This window comes from Herpailurus yagouaroundi, unplaced genomic scaffold, assembly GCF_014898765.1.
Source record: "Herpailurus yagouaroundi ecotype Mexico unplaced genomic scaffold, PumYag 184, whole genome shotgun sequence".
NCBI classification, from domain to species: domain Eukaryota; kingdom Metazoa; phylum Chordata; class Mammalia; order Carnivora; family Felidae; genus Herpailurus; species Herpailurus yagouaroundi.
The window spans coordinates 10374067-10394317 of NW_024412415.1; the positions used below are offsets into that span (position 1 = coordinate 10374067).

The 20251-nt window shown below is 41.4% G+C and overlaps 2 protein-coding genes across 2 annotated transcripts; one reads left to right on the forward strand and one right to left on the reverse strand.

Annotated features, from left to right (window-relative positions):
* The first annotated feature begins 5 nt into the window (after nt 1-5).
* Nucleotides 6-1415, forward strand: HYPK (huntingtin interacting protein K). Its single transcript, XM_040492530.1, has 4 exons — nt 6-293; nt 617-672; nt 1049-1100; nt 1250-1415. Exons 1-4 carry the CDS (start codon nt 132-134, stop codon nt 1343-1345), a joined length of 366 nt encoding a protein of 121 aa, XP_040348464.1. The 5' UTR covers nt 6-131; the 3' UTR covers nt 1346-1415.
* A 1924-nt stretch (nt 1416-3339) lies between these two features.
* On the reverse strand, nt 3340-20168 carry MFAP1 (microfibril associated protein 1). Its single transcript, XM_040492523.1, has 9 exons — nt 19959-20168; nt 13871-14090; nt 11011-11140; nt 10290-10477; nt 9695-9803; nt 9432-9592; nt 7984-8143; nt 4199-4288; nt 3340-4100 (listed from the first exon to the last, which is right to left on the reverse strand). The coding sequence occupies exons 1-9, from the start codon at nt 20035-20037 to the stop codon at nt 3918-3920; spliced, it is 1320 nt and encodes a 439-aa protein (XP_040348457.1). The 5' UTR covers nt 20038-20168; the 3' UTR covers nt 3340-3917.
* Nucleotides 20169-20251: the final 83 nt, after the last annotated feature.

Consider the following 20251-nt stretch of genomic DNA (forward strand, 5'->3'; position numbering starts at 1 on the left):
ATCCAAAACATAATGAAGGTGTGGCCCGAAGCCAGCCCCGCCTCGTCCTCCCCGGGCGGAAGTTTGGGGGCAGTTACCGGAAGTCTTCGTGAGGTGGGGCGGGGCCTTTGCGGCAGCACGGTGGGATCAGTATGGCTACCGAGGGGGATGTGGAGCTGGAGTTGGAGACTGAAACCAGCGGCCCAGAGCGGCCTCCGGAGAAGCCACGGAAGCATGACAGCGGTGCGGCGGACTTGGAGCGAGTCACTGACTACGCGGAGGAGAAGGAGATCCAGAGTTCCAATCTGGAGACGGTGAGGTTGGCCGTGAGCGTGTCTGGGTGGGCTGAGAGCGGAGGGGCCTCTTAGGTTGTAACTGTGATCCTCGCTCCCAAGACGGGGAACCATCTAGTTGGCGAGAGAAGGCAAAAGGGAAACCGTCATTAGAGCCCTCCGCTTGCAAAAGGAGCTTGACGAAGATTGGGTTTAAGGTGGACAGAATTGAATTAAACCTAGGCCTTGCTCCCTGATAACACTCGTCATCGCGAATGGACCCCCTGACCCGCTTATTACTGGCTTTTTAGATTGTTAGCAATTGTGGGTAGCAGAGCAGTAACCAGATATTTTTTCCCCCATAGGCGATGTCCGTGATTGGAGACAGAAGATCCCGGGAGCAGAAAGCCAAACAGGAGCGGTAAGTTTACGTACGTGCAGCCAGCCCTACCAGTCCGTCTCTTTCCCCCATACAAAAATAAAGGCATCGTTAAGCCTTTATACCTTGTACTGTTCTTCAACTCTGTCACCAGTTCCTGCATATATAAGGTTTACAGCCTTACTCTCGTGTTGGTTGGAAGGAAAGGCCTCCTGACAGTCCCTGCTGCCTCTCCTAGATTCCAGACAGGAGGGGAAGGGCATGTTAGGTGAGGGAGTGGAAGTCATTTTGTATTTTCACTCAACAGTGTTTGTCAGAAGTCATTTATTTGGAAGGCACAGCTGGGAATGATCCTTCCTGGGATGGTGAAGACTGGTGAGTTTAGAGAATGAGGATTAATGTACATGAATATTTGCAGGGAGAAGGAACTGGCCAAAGTCACCATTAAGAAGGAAGATCTGGAGCTGATAGTGAGTAGTAATGCTTAACTAGTATGGGCAGAGGAGTTTACATTGCGTAATTGGGGTTGTTTACTGAAACAAGTAGAGTCAGCAAGTCTTGGTGGCATTTTAATACTCCAGAAGAGGCTTGGGTAACATCATTGATCCTTTTCCTGCAGATGACAGAGATGGAGATCTCACGAGCAGCAGCAGAACGGAGCTTGAGGGAACACATGGGCAATGTGGTAGAGGCTCTTATTGCCTTAACCAACTGATCTTTGCTTTCTCAGACCCACTCACTGGATTATTTTATTTCAATAAAGACTTATTCTTATTTTGCAATTATCATGGATCAAGTGCTATATGTATCATGCTGTAATTTATTGTAGCAAATTTACATGTTGGAATATAACTGAATTTAAGCAACTCCCCTCATCCCCCCAGGATTTCATGAAATTATATGAAGGATCAGTATAGAAAAATACCTCATGACCTCATGTTCACATGCAGATGCTAGGTGGCAGGCCAAACTCAACTCATCTAACTAGCTAAACAGTATTCAAGGTATATTTGGAGTCTCAGCAAAATTGCTGAAGCCCGTGGCATGGTCTCTACAGTGGTTTACGAATAACTCAAAGAGCAGTACTTGCTAAGGAGCCACTGTATATAGATGTAAGCCACTAGTCTTGTTCATAAGCCACTGAATTAAGAATTTAAATACTGAGGTAGAAACATGGTAAGTGCAATAGAAGATATCAAAGCTTAGATCTTATACAGAATTAATTTATGAAAGACTTTATGAAGTTGATTTAGTATTTGAATTCTGAGCCACTGTTAACACTACCTTACATTCCATTTTCTATCCTGGAGCGAAGACCATTTCACTTGCTGAGCTGCTTCAACTGTAAAATGATACATACCTGATAGAGTTTAAAAGATTTTTTAAATGTTTATTCATTTTTGAAAACATGAGCTGGGGAGAGGCAGATAGAAAGGAGAATACAGATTCCAAAGCAGGCTCCAGGCTTGAGCTGTGAGCAGAGCCTGACACAGGGCTCAAACTCACAAACTGTGAGATCATGACCTGAGCCAAAGTCAGCCACTTTACCGACCGAGCCACCCAGGCGCCCCTGAATAGATTTAGAACCTATGAGTTGGTAAATGTAAAAAGCTTAGTGTCTGCCTCAGAGTAGACACTCAAATAGCTATAAACATGTTCTTAAAAGAATGTCAATGTCTTGTGGTGCCTTGGGGTACCTGGTTGCTGATTCTTGATTTTGCTTCAGGTCATGATCTCATGGTTTGTGAGATTGAGCCCCATCGGCTTCACGCACACAGCAAAGAGCCTGCTTGGGATTCTTTCTCTCCTCTTCTCCCTCTCCTCTGCTCATGTGTGTGCACGGGGGCGCACTCTCTCAAAATAAACTTTCAATGGCTATTCTCATTTTGGGTCTAGGGTAACTCTTAGGTTGTATCCCTCTCTGGCACCCACACAAGTGACCTATACTCATCTTTATGGGTTTATTACCTCATAGTAATTTATACTCTTATTTTTATTTTAGGACATTTAGAAATTTGAGTGTTTCTCCCAGTGGGGCATTTTAAAAGATTGTAAAAAGACGTTGGCCTTCTCATTTTTTTATGTAATTGAGAAATAGCCTTCCCACTGATTAAATGTCATTCCTTACAACTCCTGACTCCTAGTGCTCTGCCATGTGCAGGGTGGTTATGTAGTAAATATTAAGTGGAAAATCACTGAAATTAAGTGTAGCATGATGTCATTACATTGCAACTGGGAGAGCACTGTGCCATCCTTGATATAGAAGCTGGGCATGGAGAAGATACTGGTAAGTACTTAGCTTCCTCATTTCATGTGTCAACTTTTGTTCTAAATACAGCTGTAGTTTATTTTTTTTTTTTTCCAACGTTTATTTATTTTTGGGACAGAGAGAGACAGAGCATGAACAGGGGAGGGGCAGAGAGAGAGGGAGACACAGAATCGGAAACAGGCTCCAGGCTCTGAGCCATCAGCCCAGAGCCTGATGCGGGGCTCGAACTCACGGACCGCGAGATCGTGACCTGGCTGAAGTCGGACGCTTAACCGACTGCGCCACCCAGGCGCCCCAATACAGCTGTAGTTTAGAGAGCAAGGAGAACCATACATATTTCTGCTCATGGAGTAAATCTGGGTGCCACTTAGAATATAGCCTATCTAGCATCTGAGTTTGTTTCTGAGAGCAAAGGTGATGATCAAAACGTAAAACACTCAGCCCAACAATTCTCTGCTTTTATTTTACTTAATAGGTAGATTCTTGTTAGCCTGCACATTTTATTTCCAGTATCATAAAAAACCTTCGTGTATGATTCTTTTATTTCTTGACACACACACATAAATGGATCAAAAAATATGTTCACTTAGAAAAAATGACTCCAACCAAAAACTCAAAACAGCTATCTGTGAGATTAGATTTCCTATAAGGTAGCATTGTCCACTTACATGCCCATGTTTCTAACCCAAGCTAAGAGGCTGGAAAAAGAAACCTGGAATAGTCCCAAGTGAATTTGGGAAGGAAGGCAGAGATGTGATGAAACCTAAGATTTCTCAGAAATGGTTTTAAGTGGGGAGCCTCTAATCCTACCTGGATAGTGCTTTTCTGTGGGTTTCTCAGCATGAGTCCAAACCTCACAAAGCACTTTCAAAGACTGGGTTACCTAGTGTCACAAGTATGGCAGTATGTCCAATAGGCTGGATATAGGGGCCATGTAAATAACAGTAACATCAAATCAAGGACCAGATGCTAAGATGTCCCCTTGTGTCCCACAGCCGGAAGCATAAATAGTTGAACTCTAAGTAGTTTTCCGCTTCTTGGCAGATGGCCGTTCAAATACATCTCGTACCCCAGCTGCCTTTTGTTTAAAGAACTTTGTGTTCTGGGCACTCTCTTGGCCCCATGCTGAGTCAAAAGAGGTGGTGTCCTGATCCACAAGGTGTGTGTATTTGGTGCGACCAGAGCGCCCGAAGTTCTTGACCTGAAAGAAGGATAGATGATGACTTATACCACCAAATATCATGTCCCAGCCCTCAATACATTACTTCTCTCTTGCTTGTTCTTAAGGTACCCCATTACCTGCATGACTTTGGGAAGAATGGTTTTGTTGAAATGATCCTCCAGAGTAGGTGCACTGAAATCTCTCTTGTATACTTCTTCATCCTCATCCTGTAGAAAAGAATCTTATTAATCTTGTGGTTATTTCTCATATATTCAAATCACAAATTTATTAAGCCACAAGGGATACAAAGAAGGTACTGAACCTATTCTTCAAGAGCTTACATCTAGTTGAGGAGATGATACTTCTTTTTCCCTTTGTGTTGTCTTTTTCTTCCCTAAATGTAAACATTTCCTGAAGGTTGGCTATATTCTCTGAACTCAATATGTTCATTCAGTCATAACTCCGACTCTGTAGAAGCCTCTACAGGCTCCTAATGTCTGCTCCTGAATTTTCTGCTGCCCATTGTATATCTTACCTTGGATATTCGGATGGGACTTCAGACTCACATCTAAAGTGAAAATCATTTCCCTAACCTTTCCAAACCAATCTCTTTCTAGCTTCTTCCATTAGTAGGAACAACATTTTCTTAATTACCCAAATTAAAAATTTGAGTAATCTTTGTGCACAATGAGTTGCCAATTTTTTTTTTTTAATTTGAATCCAAGTTAGTTAACATATAATGTAATAATGATTTCAGGAGTAGATTTTAGTGATTCATTACTTACATATAACATCCAGCACTCATCCCAGCAAATGCCCTCCTTAATGCCCATCACCCATTTTTTAGAGAGAGTGAGCAAGAGAGTGGGGGAGGCAGGGACAGCACGGAACCCAATGTGGGACTCCCATCTCATGACCCTGAAATCAGTCAGACACTCACCTGACTGAGCCACCCAGGTGCCCCACCACTTCCTATAAGTTCCCATTATCTGGGGTGTAGTGTTTTCTTGGAATCAATCTTACACACTGCAACTAGATTTTTTCCTAAAACTCTCATACATTTGCCACAGTCACAAACTTTCAGTGGTTCTCTGTTTTGTTAAATATGCACAACTCTATAATAGTCAAGGCCAAATACTATATAGCTTTAATCTACCTCTCCTTGCAACTTCCCTTTATAGATGATACTTTTTGCCTCCCCTCCTAGTCCATTCACCTGGAATGTCTTCCTACTATACAAGTCAGAAAGTTTACACATCTTAAATGTCACCTCCTTTACTCTTTTCCATCTACAAAATAAAACCTCTCCCTCTTCAGAAGTCCCACAGTATTTTCGCTTGTCCTTTTGTTATAGTACAATATATATTTGCCTTAGCCCCATTTTTAGGTTGTAAGCCATCTGAGGGGCACGAATTACATATCCTCTAGCAGTGTTAAACAGTAGTGCTCTTAAGGTGCCTGGCTGGCTCAGTTCTTATCTCAGGGTCGTGAGTTCAAGCCCTATGTTGGGCATGGAGTCTACCTCAAAACAAAACAAAAAAAACCCAGTAGTGCCCTTTACATAGTAAATGCTCAAAAGGTTATTTAATTAACTATAAAATAACTATAGAGAATAGTTTCACATCAACCTGTTAGTTAAAACCATAATGTTATGATACAAATTACAAACGTGCTGAAGGAATTAAAACAGCACCATCTTGGTTAAGGACAACTTTGTGTAAGAGTGGAGTCCTTTAGGGGCGCCTGGGTGGCGCAGTCGGTTAAGCGTCCGACTTCAGCCAGGTCACGATCTCGCGGTCTGTGAGTTCGAGCCCCGCGTCAGGCTCTGGGCTGATGGCTCAGAGCCTGGAGCCTGCTTCTGATTCTGTGTGTCTCTCTCTCTGCCCCTCCCCCGTTCATGCTCTGTCTCTCTCTGTCCCAAAAATAAATAAACGTTGAAAAAAAAATTCTTTAAAAAAAAAAGAGTGGAGTCCTTTAACCATACACACTTTTGGAGTATTCTTTTCTCTTCAGCTATAGAAAGGCTTTAAAGATAAGACAGACAGTTTTTGTGAGATCTACTTTTCTCCTTGTTAGGGTGGAGAGTCTCTCAATCTCAGAAGATATTTTAACTTCACTCTCCTCACTCTCCTTATCCAGATAAGAAGAGTTTATTGAATATGTGAACCAAAAGACTTTCATGTAATCCTTTCCTTACATATCTTAGTCAGCAATGCTTCATAATTTTGTTTAGCAAGTATTAACATATCATATGAATAGCATCATCGTAAAAATGGTTAGCATTCATACTATGTAAAATTCTGCATATTAAGAGCTCCACATTAGTGTCCTACATACAATATAGTGTAATGGCTCCAAATTATATTGTGTCAGCCAGAGCACTCTGTTCCTGGGGCCTGCCAGCACTCTGTTCACGGGGCCCCCGCTCCCGTGCCAGAGCTGAGATGAGGCTCCACTTCACACCAAGTACCAGGAGAACAGGCTCTTCCAAAACAGCCTTAGAGAAATTCATAATTTCCATAGACTCCAATCTAGAAATTTACATGGGCGGGGCACCCTGGAAGGCTCAGTTGGTTAAGTGTCTGATTCTTGATTTCAGCTCAGGTCATGATTTCACGGTCACGAGTTCAGGCCCTGCATTGGGCTCTGCACTGACTGTGGAGCCTGCTTGGGATTCTCTCTGCCCCTCCCATGCTTGCTTGTCCTCTCTCTCCCAAAAAATAAATAAAAAAATAAAACTTAAAAAAAAAAACCACAAAAACAACTACATGGGCTGGAAAACTATACAATAAGCAAACATTTCCTGCTGAACAGACTGAAACTGATTTTGGAGGGGAATAAGGAACCCTCCACTGAAGTTTGAAAATTTTACTGGTTGTCTACAGTGAAAGGCAGGGATTTAGCTATAATGGAGGATATTTAGGGTTTGATATATAGCATTTGAAAAAACTACTTAAAAAAAATTTTTTTTTTAATGTTTATTTTTGAGAGAGAGAGAGAGAGAGAGAGAGAGAGAGAGAGAGAGAGGCAGGGGGGAGGAGCAGAGAGAGAGAGAAAGGCAGATACAGAATTCGAAGCAGGCTCCAGGCTCTGAGCTGTCAGCACAGAGCCTGATGCACGGCTCGAACGCACGAACTGTGAGATCATGACCTGAGCCTAAGTTAGATGCTTAACCAACTGAACCACCCAGGCACCCCTGAAAAAAGCTTTTTGATACAAACTCCTTTAGCGTCAGGAAATAATTTAACAAACCACATGGTATTATGTTAATAAATGCAATCAGTTCTCCCATTCTCTTTTTCTGACATGTCTCCATTAAGGAATTATCACTGGTATAATCTAAATAATTTGGAAGAAGTCTTCATCACTTTATAGGATTAAGAGACTCTATTATTGGCCTTAGTCTTTATATGAAGAACAAAATCTTGTGGTTGGTTAACCATTTTTTGGTTAGTTAGGTTTAAGTCATTTCCTGTCAGCTCAGAATGAAGTGAATTAAATTTTTGCATCCAAATATGAGTTAATGTAAAGCTATTTGCAGGGCCTGATTTTTGCATAAGCAAAATTTCTCACTTGGCTATGAACAGTGATATCTAATTGGTTGTGGGAATCTAAACAGTCTAGGATGTATCTATTTAGATCACTATCTCAGTATTTCAGTTCCTCAATTCTTCTATTACATCATTTCCTCCTGAGAGCGGGAGCCAAAAGAGAATAGTTGCTGCTACTTCTAAAATCCTGCTGCCAAATCGTTTTTTCTATTGGGTTTATGTTCTTCAGACGCAAAAAGTAACTGAGAAAATAGACCATTGGCAAGTGAAAGTAACATCCCAAGACAGTTTATTCTTGGAGGGAAAAAAGAACTCACAGGTTTGGAGTTATTTCTACAGACCAACCTTCCCATTCCCTTTTCATTTCTTACCATGAAGAAGGCACCCCGGTGATAATACTTCTGTAAGAACTTATATTTGCCCTTCACAGCTTTGTTGGTAATAACTTTGCCATTTGCCCGAAGCTCAGCTCGCCTCTCTTCCTCAGTCAGGTTTCGCATTCGTTCAATTTCTGCTTTCTCCTTCTCAAGACTGTGAAGAAAACAAAACTGTCAGTACCATTCCAGTTTCAGAAAGACTCAATTATCTGAACATAACGCAGTCTCATCTCCTTTCAAGCACTATTTACTTTCTTCAATTCTAGTCATTGCCTGTTAGGAATTCAGATCAGGAGACCAAGATATAAAAAGTTGATGTAGTCTTCATTATTGCAAACTTCCAAAAGTTGATTCTAACCTTTAAAGGTTCAGGCATACTATTACTGCTTGATTTTGCAAAGTTATTAATTTCCCCTCCCTAAAAAGCCTACTTGGCTTACAAAAATCCAAATTTAACTTGTGTTAAGATTTTACTGGTATTTCTTTAGTAGTCCTATATATACTTACATGTCACAAACCAAGGGTTAACCATCATTAAGTAGATTGCTATGAAATAAACCTTTTTGGGAGAAGGGGTCAAAGATCCCCTCCCTCTAGAAAAATACAAATGTACACATAATGTTGTATACAATTTTAAAGGGTACATGGATCCCTTGAAATCCAGGATAAAAATCTTAGGAACTGCAGGCTGAGGACAGAGTTTTCTAGTGATGGTTTCCCTTTGCAATCTGGGATTACTCTCATTCCTAGTAATGTTTAAGAATGGGTGATCCAGCTCAGAAATGATTCTACTCTAACAAGAGGGACTGTGGTAGATTACTTAAATGCCACAAATTCTTCCCCTCACTGTTATGCATGCCCCTTTGCAGAAATGACATGCGTGCCTCAAAGAGGTCAGTTTCCCCCTTTACCCTCTTGGAATACTGCCATGAGACTGTTACATAAGGAAGCCAATCTAGCCCACTGAAGAAGTAAGGCATTCTAGCTGGTAGTCAGGATTAACTAATGGACATGTGAATGAAGTCATTTTGGACTTTCTAGCCCAGTAAGTCCTCTAGCTGGATACAGCTGTGTAAGAGAGACCAGGTGAAACCAGCAGAGGAACTCTTTAGCCAACCTCCAAAACTGTGAGGAATAATCAATTGTTTCAAGTCACCAAATTTTGGGTTGGGTTTTTATAAATGATAAACTTGTGTGTGTCTACTATGAAACTACAGGGAGTATTGGCTGGCACTCTATCATAGAGAAACACCAAGAAAAGTGTTTCTTTTCCCTGATTTTATTGTAATAAGCCACTTTCTAATTATGGGAAACTCACCCAGTTGCAGGAACCCTAAAGAAAGTTAGAATGGAACTCACAGTAGGTGTTGAGTCTTACAGCTACCCTACTAGGAATCTGTCCCATTAGCGGTATCAAACTCTATGCCCATCTTATTACTCACGCTTCTCGATCTTCTCTGTCCCTCTTGATTCTCTTTAGCTCCCGAACTTTCCATGCCTCATATTCTTCCTCATCATTTTCATCATCAGTATTGAGAGCATCTAGGGCAGCCAGGGACCGCTTGTTCTCCTCCAGTTCTTTCTTGGTCTCCTCTTCTACAATCTGGGTAAGGAGAACGATTTAACTGCTGAACTTCCTTGTTTTCCTCAGACAAACCTAAGCATACTCCTCCTTGTGTGCAATCCTCACAGCCACTCCCAGTACCTTGAGTGTGTACTTGCGCCTCTCCTCAGCCATGCGTTTTGCTTCCTGCTCCAGCTCCTTTTGTTTCAATGCTTCAGCCTCACGTTCTTGAACTGTTACTCTGTCCTTCCTGCAGCACAGAGGTCCTGTTAATTGCCCAAAGCCCTTAGCGTGGAGCTCTTTGTCCTCAAACTCAAGTCCCATCCAAATCAGAAAAAGCCCAACAATCACTGGCTCTATTATTTGCAACGAGCCAAAACAGGTAGTCTCCTCAGGTACTTACAGCATCACAAGTCCATTCATTTTTGAGAACTGCCTGAATAGTAAGGAACCTGCCGGACTGTAAGTAGTAGGATTTCTCGCCATTAGGAAAGGAACAGGAATTTACTCTTCAAGTTTAATTTTGTGCTCTTTAACTGGAAAGGGAGATGTGAAAATCAACTTGGGCTCTCTGCTACCTCCAAGATACTCCTCAGCAAATATTCTGCACAGGTAGGGAATTGGGTAGAAGACTTTTGCTTGGTGCTTACATTTCAGAAAAGCATGAGGTAGAAAAGAGGCTTCTATCCTTAGACCTGGAAAGTAGTAGCTCAGGCCTGGTTTGTGAGATACTTACTTTCGAATGAAGACAGGCTTAAGGCGAGGCTCCATCTCATCTTCACTGTCTGTGTACTCTTCATACTCAGATTCTGATTCTGACTCCTCCCCAGAACGTCCCTCATCTTCCACCTCCATGACTTCCATCTCTTCATTTTTTCTCTCCTGTGCTCGCTGACGCATCATGCCACGGCGCCGCTCTATTTCCTATCAAGTTATATGTCCAAGTCAGTCAGCCCAATGACCTGTGCTCTAAGGCAGCTTTTTATTTTTCCCTCATCAACCTTAACAAATTCTGATACTAGTAAATACAACATAGCACCATTTTCTTTGTATGTGCGTGTGTGTGAGAGAGAGGGTACAAGTGAGTGAGGGGCAGAGAGAGAAAGAGAGGGAAAGAGAGAGAATCCCACGAGAAGCAGAGAGAGAGAGAGAGAGAGAGAGAGAGAGAGAGAGAGAGAGAGAGAAGCAGGGTTCACTCAAAGCAGGACTTGAGCTCACCCGGTGTGGGACTTCACAAGCTGTGAGATCATGACCAGAGCCGAAGTCAGATGCTTAAAAGACTGAGACACCCAGGCACCCAGGACTATTTTATTTTCAACTCTATTTCCAACCAATAGGGAACACTGGATCAGAATCCTGCCAAAAGCAGTAAGCTTGTGCCTTTGGGACCTCAACAAAGAATAGGCCCCAACTTTTTCTTGGAACTAGAAAGAATTTTCCATTTTCCTTTTTTATACCTCATCATCAATTTCTTCCTCTTCTTCTTCACTGCTATCTTCTCGTTCCATGCGCCACGCATCTCCTTCTACTTCTGAGTCACTTTCTCCTACCACTTCAGGTTCCACTATTTTCCGATGGCGAGCCAATCTGAAAAACAGCATCTTCAGGTGTAACACCAATATCACAAAAACGAAAGAGCACCAACCACATTCCTTACTCGTAGAGCACCTGGATATGTTTGCTTTTATTGGTACTGAAGCCTTAAATATCATATGGTTTCACTCATGCGGAATTTAAGAAACAACACAAATAAGCAAAGGGAAAAAATAATATACAAAGCAAGAAACAGACTCTTAATTATAGAGAACAATCTGATGGTTACCAAAGGGGAGGAGTTTGGAGGTATGGGGTTAAATAGGTGATGGGGATTAAAGAGTGCATTTGTCATGATGAACACGGAGTGATGTATGGAAGTGCTGAATCACTATATTGTATACCTGAAACTAATGTAACACTGTATGTTAACTAACTGGAATTAAAATAAGAATTAAAAAAAACAAACAAAAAACAACTTAAGTCTTGAGAGGGGGAAACTGAGGTACAAATAAAAGAAACTAATTTTAAGTGTCAGGAACTAAAGTATACTATGTCAAGTAAAATAAGTCAGTCAGAGAAAGACAAATACCGTATCATTTCATTCATATGTGTAATTTAACTTAAGAAATACAACAGATGAGGGGCGCCTGGGTGGCACAGTCGGTTAAGCGTCCGACTTCAGCCAGGTCACGATCTCGCGGTCTGTGAGTTCGAGCCCCGCGTTGGGCTCTGGGCTGATGGCTCAGAGCCTGGAGCCTGTTTCCGATTCTGTGTCTCCCTCTCTCTCTGCCCCTCCCCCGTTCATGCTCTGTCTCTCTCTGTCCCAAAAATAAATAAACGTTGATAAAAAAATTAAAAAAAAAAAAAAAGAAATACAACAGATGAACATAATGGAAGAGAAGGAAAAATAAGAGAGGGAGGCAAACCATAAGAGACTTTTAAATACAGAGAACAAACTGAGGGTTGCTGGAGGGGTGTTGGGTGGGGGGATGGGCTAAATGGGTGATGAGCATTAAGGAGGGCACTTGTTGGGATGAGCACTGAGTGTGGTATGTAAGTGATAAATCAGTGAATTCTACTCCTGAAACCAATACTACACTATATGTTAACTAACTGGAATTTAAATAAAAACCAACCAACCAACCAACCATAATTAAACCAATACAGATACAGCATTTGCAATTCAAAGTGCTCAAAACACCCCCCACAAAAAACCAAAACAAAACAACAAAGTGTCAGAGTAAATAGTCAAGTTGGATTAAAACATTAAATGTAAGCTGAGGCATCATGAGGCACTGTAACAAACATATGTGCTGGGATTGATTTATAGCTCCAGGTGGTTCGGTTTCAACATTAGATCACACTAGGGTTCTTTTCAGTGACACTGCATCTTTGTGAAACTGGATTTTTGGGGACTCCTGTATTAAAAAGCAAGTACTCCAGGGGCGCCTGGGTGGCGCAGTCGGTTAAGCGTCCGACTTCAGCGAGGTCACGATCTCGCGGTCCGCGAGTTCGAGCCCCACGTCGGGCTCTGGGCTGATGGCTCAGAGCCTGGAGCCTGTTTCCGATTCTGTGTCTCCCTCTCTCTCTGCCCCTCCCCCGTTCATGCTCTGTCTCTCTCTCTCCCAAAAATAAATAAACGTTGAAAAAAAAAATTAAAAAATAAAAAAATAAAAAAAAAAATAAAAAGCAAGTACTCCAAGAAGATCAATATGGTACAGGATATGAGAGTGACATTGCCATTCTGATTCCAAAGTTGGAGAAGTTGTCAGTGCCCAAAAGGCACACAAACCCCACTAATAAGTGATTATGGTTATGTAAGAATGAAATAAAAAAAAAAACTTGGGGCATGCGTGTGGCTCAGTTAAGCATCCGATTTCAGCTCATGTCATGATCTCACGGTTTGTGCGTTTGAGCCCCACGTCGGGCTCTGTGCTGACAGCTTGGAGCCTGGAGCCTGCTTTGGATTCTCTGTCTCCCACTCTGCCCCTCTCCCGCTCATGCTCTATCTCTCTCAACAATAAAAAAATAAAGAAAATTGAAAGAGTAAAAAAAAAAAAAAAAAAAAAAGAATGAAATAAAAATGTTCCTTCTTTTGTGTGTATTGTATTTTGCAAATGGCTTTAAATGTTAAAATGTGAATTTTTAGAAATTATTTGGATCTAACTACTTAATAAACAAAACCGTTTAGGCCTGGGGGCTCTCTGAGAAAATTCCTAAGACAATATGAACTATGAAAGTTTGAGACATCTGGTTTACTTTGTAAGGTAATGTCTCAATTAACTCACAACATACAAAATCCTTCAATGGGAGGCTCCCTTTCCTATATGAGACCATTTATTCATCTGGCCTTTTTTCCTACTTCATCAGTGTCATTTCCCCTCATTAGCCTTTAAAACAAGTGAGTGGATTAATTCAATTTCTCAAATTTTAAGACTCCTCTTAACAAACCAACCAGTGGTTTGTGCTTTCTATTTCCTTAGTGAGTTAATTTGGGCCTCTGGACCAGAGGTAACCTCATGTTTACTGGTTGCCACTTGCTGGCTATATACCTTTGGTCATGTTATTTTCCTAACCCCTTTGTGCCTCAGTTTCCTCATTTGTAAACTAGGATAATAGTACATACCTTACAAGGTTATTGGGTAGATTACATTAGGAAATTTACTTGAACAGTGTCTGGCACATAGTAAGTACTGTTCAAGTACTAGCTCTTATTGTTGTTGTTCTTGTTAAGTAACCTGTAGGGGTTTAGGTCCAGGGAAACATAACCCTAGTCATTACCTCTCTTCCACATCTTCACTAATACGGTTCTGCAAACGCCGCAGTCGAGGGTCGCTGGATGAATCCTCCTCCTGTTCCTCAGGCTCTGCTTCTTGTTCTTTGGCTTTCTTGATGAACTGAAATTCTTCATCCTCCTCATCTGAGGACTCCATAGGGGCATAGTCTGGCCTCTTTCCCGACACATAACGTTTTACCTTCACTTTCTCCATCGAAATCTCACCTGGGTGATAAAGATAATGTATTATGTTTCAGCAGCCTCTTTCCCAATGTCCTTGAACCTCTGCCTTTGCAGGTAGAGCCCTGTATTCCTGGTAAACAAGAGTTGAAGCAGGAGAAGAGAGCCATTATCCAACCATCTATTCATCTAATGGTGTTTTCTTCTTTTTTATTTTTTGTAATATTTGTTTTATTTTTCAGAGAGGGACAGAGCATGAGTGGAGGAGGGGGCAGAGAGAGAGGAAGACCCAGAATCCGAAGCAGACTCCAGGCTCCGAGCTGTCAGCCCAGAGCCTGAGGCTTGCACTCACGAGCTGTGAGATCATGACCTGAGCTGAAGTTGGACGCTTAACTGACTGAGCCACCCAGGTGCCCCATTCTTTTTTTTTTTTTTAATATTTTCTATTTATTTTTGAGAGGGAGAGAGACTATGTGCAAGTGGGGGAGGGGCAGAATGGGAGGGGACAGAGGATTCAAAGTGGGCTCTGTGCTGATATCAGAGAGCCTGATGTGGGGCTCAAACTCCGGAACTGTGAGATCATGACCTGAGCCAAAATCAGACTGAGCCACCCAGGTGCCCTGTAACATATTATTTAAAGTTTATGTATTTTAAGTTACATAATCTTAACAACAGATATTATGCTTAATGATAAATTAGAAGCATTCCTTTAAAAAACAGTGGGCATCCTTACATTGTCCCTATCACACCTTCTAGTCAACATTTTATTATGGTTCTAATTACGGCAATAAGAAAGAGAGACAAAAGGTAAGGATTGAAAAGGAAAAAAACTCACAATTTGCAGACTATAATAAATTATGCAGAAAATAAAAGATTAACAAACAGGCAAGCTAAAAATGAATTCAGGGAGAATGCTTAATAAATGTTGGATAAAAATAAGGGTACCTGTACATTAGCTACATAAATTAGAAAATAAAGTTTAAACATATTATTGGGGCGCCTGGGTGGCGCAGTCGGTTAAGCGTCCGACTTCAGCCAGGTCACGATCTCGCGGTCTGTGAGTTCGAGCCCCGCGTCGGGCTCTGGGCTGATGGCTCAGAGCCTGGAGCCTGTTTCCGATTCTGTGTCTCCCTCTCTCTCTGCCCCTCCCCCGTTCATGCTCTGTCTCTCTCTGTCCCAAAAATAAAAATAAAAACGTTGAAAAAAAAAATTTTTAAAAGTTTAAACATATTATTTACAGGGGCGCCTGTGTGGCTTAGTCATTTAAGCGTCTGACTCTTAATTTTGGCTCAGGTCATATCTCAGTTTGTGAAATTGAGCCTCAAGTCAGGCTCTGTGTTGACAGCATGGAGTCTGCTTGGGATTCTCTCTCTCCTGCCTCTCTCCCACTTGTGTGCACACTCACGTGCTCGCTCTCTCTCAAAGTAAATAAATAAACTTAAAATAAATACTATTTACAATAGTAACTAATCTATAAGATACCAAGGAATAAATTCAACAAATGATCTCCAAAGTTTTTTACAGGAAATATATATCATTACATTGGAAGATCCAAAAGATCTAAATAAGTGAGAAATATATCCTATTCAAGGAAGAGAGAAGATGACAACTGTGCCCAAGTTAATCATAAATGCATGACCTGTAATTTTAATTTTTTTATCTTTATTTTTGAGAGAGAGAGAGAGAGAGAGAGAGAGAGAGCGAGCAGGGGAGGAGCAGAGAGAGAGGGAGACACAGAATCCGAATCAGGCTCCAGGCCCTGAGCTGTCAGCACAGAGCCTGACATGGGGCTCAAACTCACGAACCATGAGATCATGACCTGAGCCCAAGTCAGACGCTCAACTGACTGAGCCACCCAGGCGCCCCTGCGTGACCTGTAATTTTAAGGCAATTCCATTCACAGTTGTCCTCAGGTTGATTCTAAAATTGCATGGAAAAATAGGAGGTCAAAAAGAACCAAGGGAATCCTGAAGAACAAGGTGAGGCCAAACACCTTAACATACCTCACCAAAGAAGATACACAGATGGCAAATAAGCATATTTGCTTCAAATCATATGTCATCAGGGGAATGCAAAATAAAACAATGAGATACCACTGCACATGTATTAGAATAACCAAACTACAGAGCTCTGATAACACCAAAGGCTGGTGAGGATGTAGAACAAGAATGCTCATTCATTCTTGGTGGGAATGCAAAATGGCACAGCCACTTTGGTGGTTACTTATAAAACTAAGCATACTCTTACCATATGCTGCAGCAACTGCACTCCTTGGTATTTACCTAAAGGTGTTGAAAACTAATGTTGACACAAAAACTTGCACACTGATATTTATTTAAGCTTTTTCATAATTGTCAAAACTTGGAAGGAACCAAGATGTCCCTCTCTACGTGAATGAATAAACTATGGTATGTCTACACAATGGAATATTATTCAGTGCTAAAAGGAAATGAGCTATCAAGCCATAAGACATGGGAAAACTTACACACATATTACTATATGAAAGAAGCCCATCTGAAAAAGCTACATACTCTATGATTCCAAATACATGACATTCTGGAAAAGGCAAAAGTATGGAGACAGTAAAAAGATCAGTGGTTGCCAAGGATTGGGCTGGGGGAGAGATGAATAGGCAGGGCACAGAGAATGCTTAGGGCAGTGAAAATACTGTGTACAATACCATAATAATGGATGTAGGTCACTAAATGTTTGTCTAAACCCATAGAAGATACAATGCCAAGAGTAAACCTTAATGTAAACTATGGGTTTTGGTGATTATGCTGTGTCAATGTAGATTCAGCAATTGCAAAAATATATCACTTTGGTAGGGGATGTTGATAATGGAGAAGGCTGTGCCTGTGTGGGGGCAGAGGGTATATGGGAAACGTGAACCTAAAACTGATCTAAAAAAATAAAGTTTTAATGAAAAAAATGGTGAAGTGGGGAGGGTTTTTGTATCAGATTGCAAGGCTTATTTAAACTTACAGTAATTAAAAAAAAACAACTTACAGTAATTGAAACAATATGTCATTGACTCAGAGGATACATAGAGACCAATGGAGCAGATTAGAAAGCAGACAAACCTGGGGCGCCTGGGTGGCGCAGTCGGTTGAGTGTCCGACTTCAGCCAGGTCACGATCTCGCGGTCTGTGAGCTCGAGCCCCGCGTCAGGCTCTGGGCTGATGGCTCAGAGCCTGGAGCCTGTTTCCGATTCTGTGCCTCCCTCTCTCTCTGCCCCTCCCCCGTTCATGCTCTGTCTCTCTCTGTCCCAAAAATAAATAAACGTTGAGAAAGCAGACAAACCTACATACAAGAGCTTGGTATATTACAGAAGCGACATTAAAATGCAGTGGAGAATGGATGGGCTAGTCAAACAATGGAGCAGTAGGGACAACTGGTTAACCATAAGGTAAACAGTAAAATTATATCTCTGACACCACACACACAAAATTCCAGATGGATTAAGACCCAAGTGTGAAAAACCTATCTTAAACATTTACATGCCTATTGAATAAGCTCTTTAAATTACAGTCTGTCTTGCACAATTGTGTATTTAATCCTATTTAGTATATACAAACACTTAGATGATAGAAAATATTTTTAGGGGCGTCTGGGTGTCCGACTTTTGATTTCAGCTCAGGCCATGATCTCATGTTCGGTTTGTGGGATCAAGCCCCATGTCAGGCTCTGCAGTGACATCACGGGATTCTCTCTCTCCCCCTCCTCTGCTTGCACTGTCTCTCTCTCTCAAAATAATAAAAACATTAAAATATATATATAATTTGAATATCTATAATCTCAGTACAGGGAAGGATTTCTTACACAATATACAAACATCACAAGCTATAAAAGATAAAGTTGGTAAATATGATAACACTAAAATTAAAAATGCCTATGAAACAGAAAAGTCCAAAATTAAAGTGAAAAGACAAGCCAAAAAACCAAAACAAAATGGGAAACAGATATAACAGACTTGGGATATAGAAAAACAAACCAAGTAGAAAATAGGTAAATGACAGAAACAAGTAATTCAGAGAAGAGAAAACCTAGAGAACTGATAAATATATGAAGATGCCTTGCCTTGTGAGTAATTAGGGAAATGCAAATTAAAATAATGAGATATCATTTCATACCCATTGGAATGGGCAAAATTAAAAAAAACCTGATACGATCAAGTGTATTGATGAATATATGGGGAAATACAAACTCTTAATGCTCTTACAACCCACGTGGAGAGCAACTGGAAATGGCCAGTTACAGGGCACCTGGGTGGCTCAGTTGGTTGTGTCCAACTCTTGACGTCAACTCACGTTGTGATCTCACGGTTTCTGAGTTCAAGCCCCACGTTTCGCTCTGCACGGACAGTGCGGAGCTTGTTTGAGATTTTCTTTCTCCCCATCTCTTTGCCCTTCCCCCTCTCTCAAAATAAATTAATCAACTTAGGAAGAAAATAGCTAGTTATACTGATGATGAACTTCTAGGAGTCTACCCTAGAGAAATTCTTACACAGTGCACTAAAGAGACACGTTTAAGAATGACAACTACAGGGGGTGCCTAGCTGGCTCAGTCAGTGGAGCATGAGACTTCATCTTGGAGTCGTGAGTTTGAGGGCAACGTTGGGTGAGAGATTATTTAAAAAATTAAAATTAAAAAAAAAAAAGTATGACAACTACAGCGCTGTTTGTAACAGGAGAAAAAAACAACTAACTGCCCCTCAGTAGGGAATAAACTGGCCTAATTACACAATGGAATTCTTAAGTAGTTAAAATGAATTAGATCTGTATTTATCAAAGCATACTTGTCAAAAGCCACGTTGAATTAAAAAATAAAGACAAGCTGCACAAGGGTAGGTACAGTTTATTTAAAATACAAAAAAGAGGGGTGCCTGGATGGCTCAGTCACTTGAGCTCCTGACTTCGGCTCAGGTCATGATCTCACGGTCCGTGGGTTAAGGCCACGTCGGACTCTGTACTGACAGCTCAGAGCCTGGAGCCTGCTTCTGATTCTGGGTCTCCCACTCTCTGCTCCTCCCCTCCTTGCACTAAGTCTCTCTCTCTCAAAAAAATAAACATTAAAAAAAATTAAAAAAAAGAGCTGATACTATTTTCCAAAATCCTCCTTGAAAAAATACTCTTTAGTTTAACTCCCCAAACAGATAATAGTGTTCCTTCTTCTATCTGCCCTGGAATCCTATTCATCCTTTAAGGATCAACTTATATGCTACCTTCTTCAAGAAGCTTTCCTTGATTACACCAATTGGAAGAGATTATTCCTTCTCTGCCCTTCCACATCGTTTGGTTTATATCACCTATGTGACAGGAATCACAGTTGTGAAAAACTGCACACTGCTTAGAATGTGCCTCTTTTTACATGCTCGCATCTACAATATGAATTTCTTAATACTGCCTTACACAAGTTTGTATTCAATTTAATACAGTCACTGCGTAGGTTGAAAGGAATAAAAAGTGTAATAAGACCTGGTTCCTGTCTCAAGGATGTTATGAGCTTGGATGCAGTAGAGGGAGACAGACACATAAAATAATGTTAATTATAAAAGCAGCATAAACAGACGGCTATATTTAACAAAAAAGGGGCTGTATCCCGCACGACGCTCTGCAAAAGCAGGCATTCACTATGTATATTAGTATAATTTATACGTGGAGTCCAAGGAAAGAAGGGAGGGATGCTTGTTGTGAGGGCAGAAGACAGGCAATATGAACAAGATGAGATGAAAGTAGGTTTTTTTTTTCCTTTAAGCAAAGCGATTAGGGGCGAGTTTGATGAGAAAAGTCGAAGAAACACGGGGCAGGGTAATATTAAGGGTTGGTGGGGTTGGGGTGGTCTGTCTAGGTAGGTTTGAAGTATGCTGAGGAAAGAGGTAAGATCCGACTGGAAAACGGCTCAGCACAGTACCTTTCTCATTGCGAACTGGGACGGCCCCAGCCGTAGACTGAATGGGCGGTTGTTTCATGAGGGCGCTTGGGACCGACATGTTGATGGCAGCGGCGGTGACTCCCGAGACTTCAGTGATTCCAAACAGTGAACGGCGACAACGTCAACGAACAGAAAAGCCCACTTCTCCTAGAGGCGCTGGACACGGCTGTGCGACAGATAAAAACGCAACTTACGGCGGAGTTAGAAAAACCGGAAATACGCGACTAGAGGATTGTGGGATTGTGGGCGTCTCCCACTAGAAGGCCGAGTCT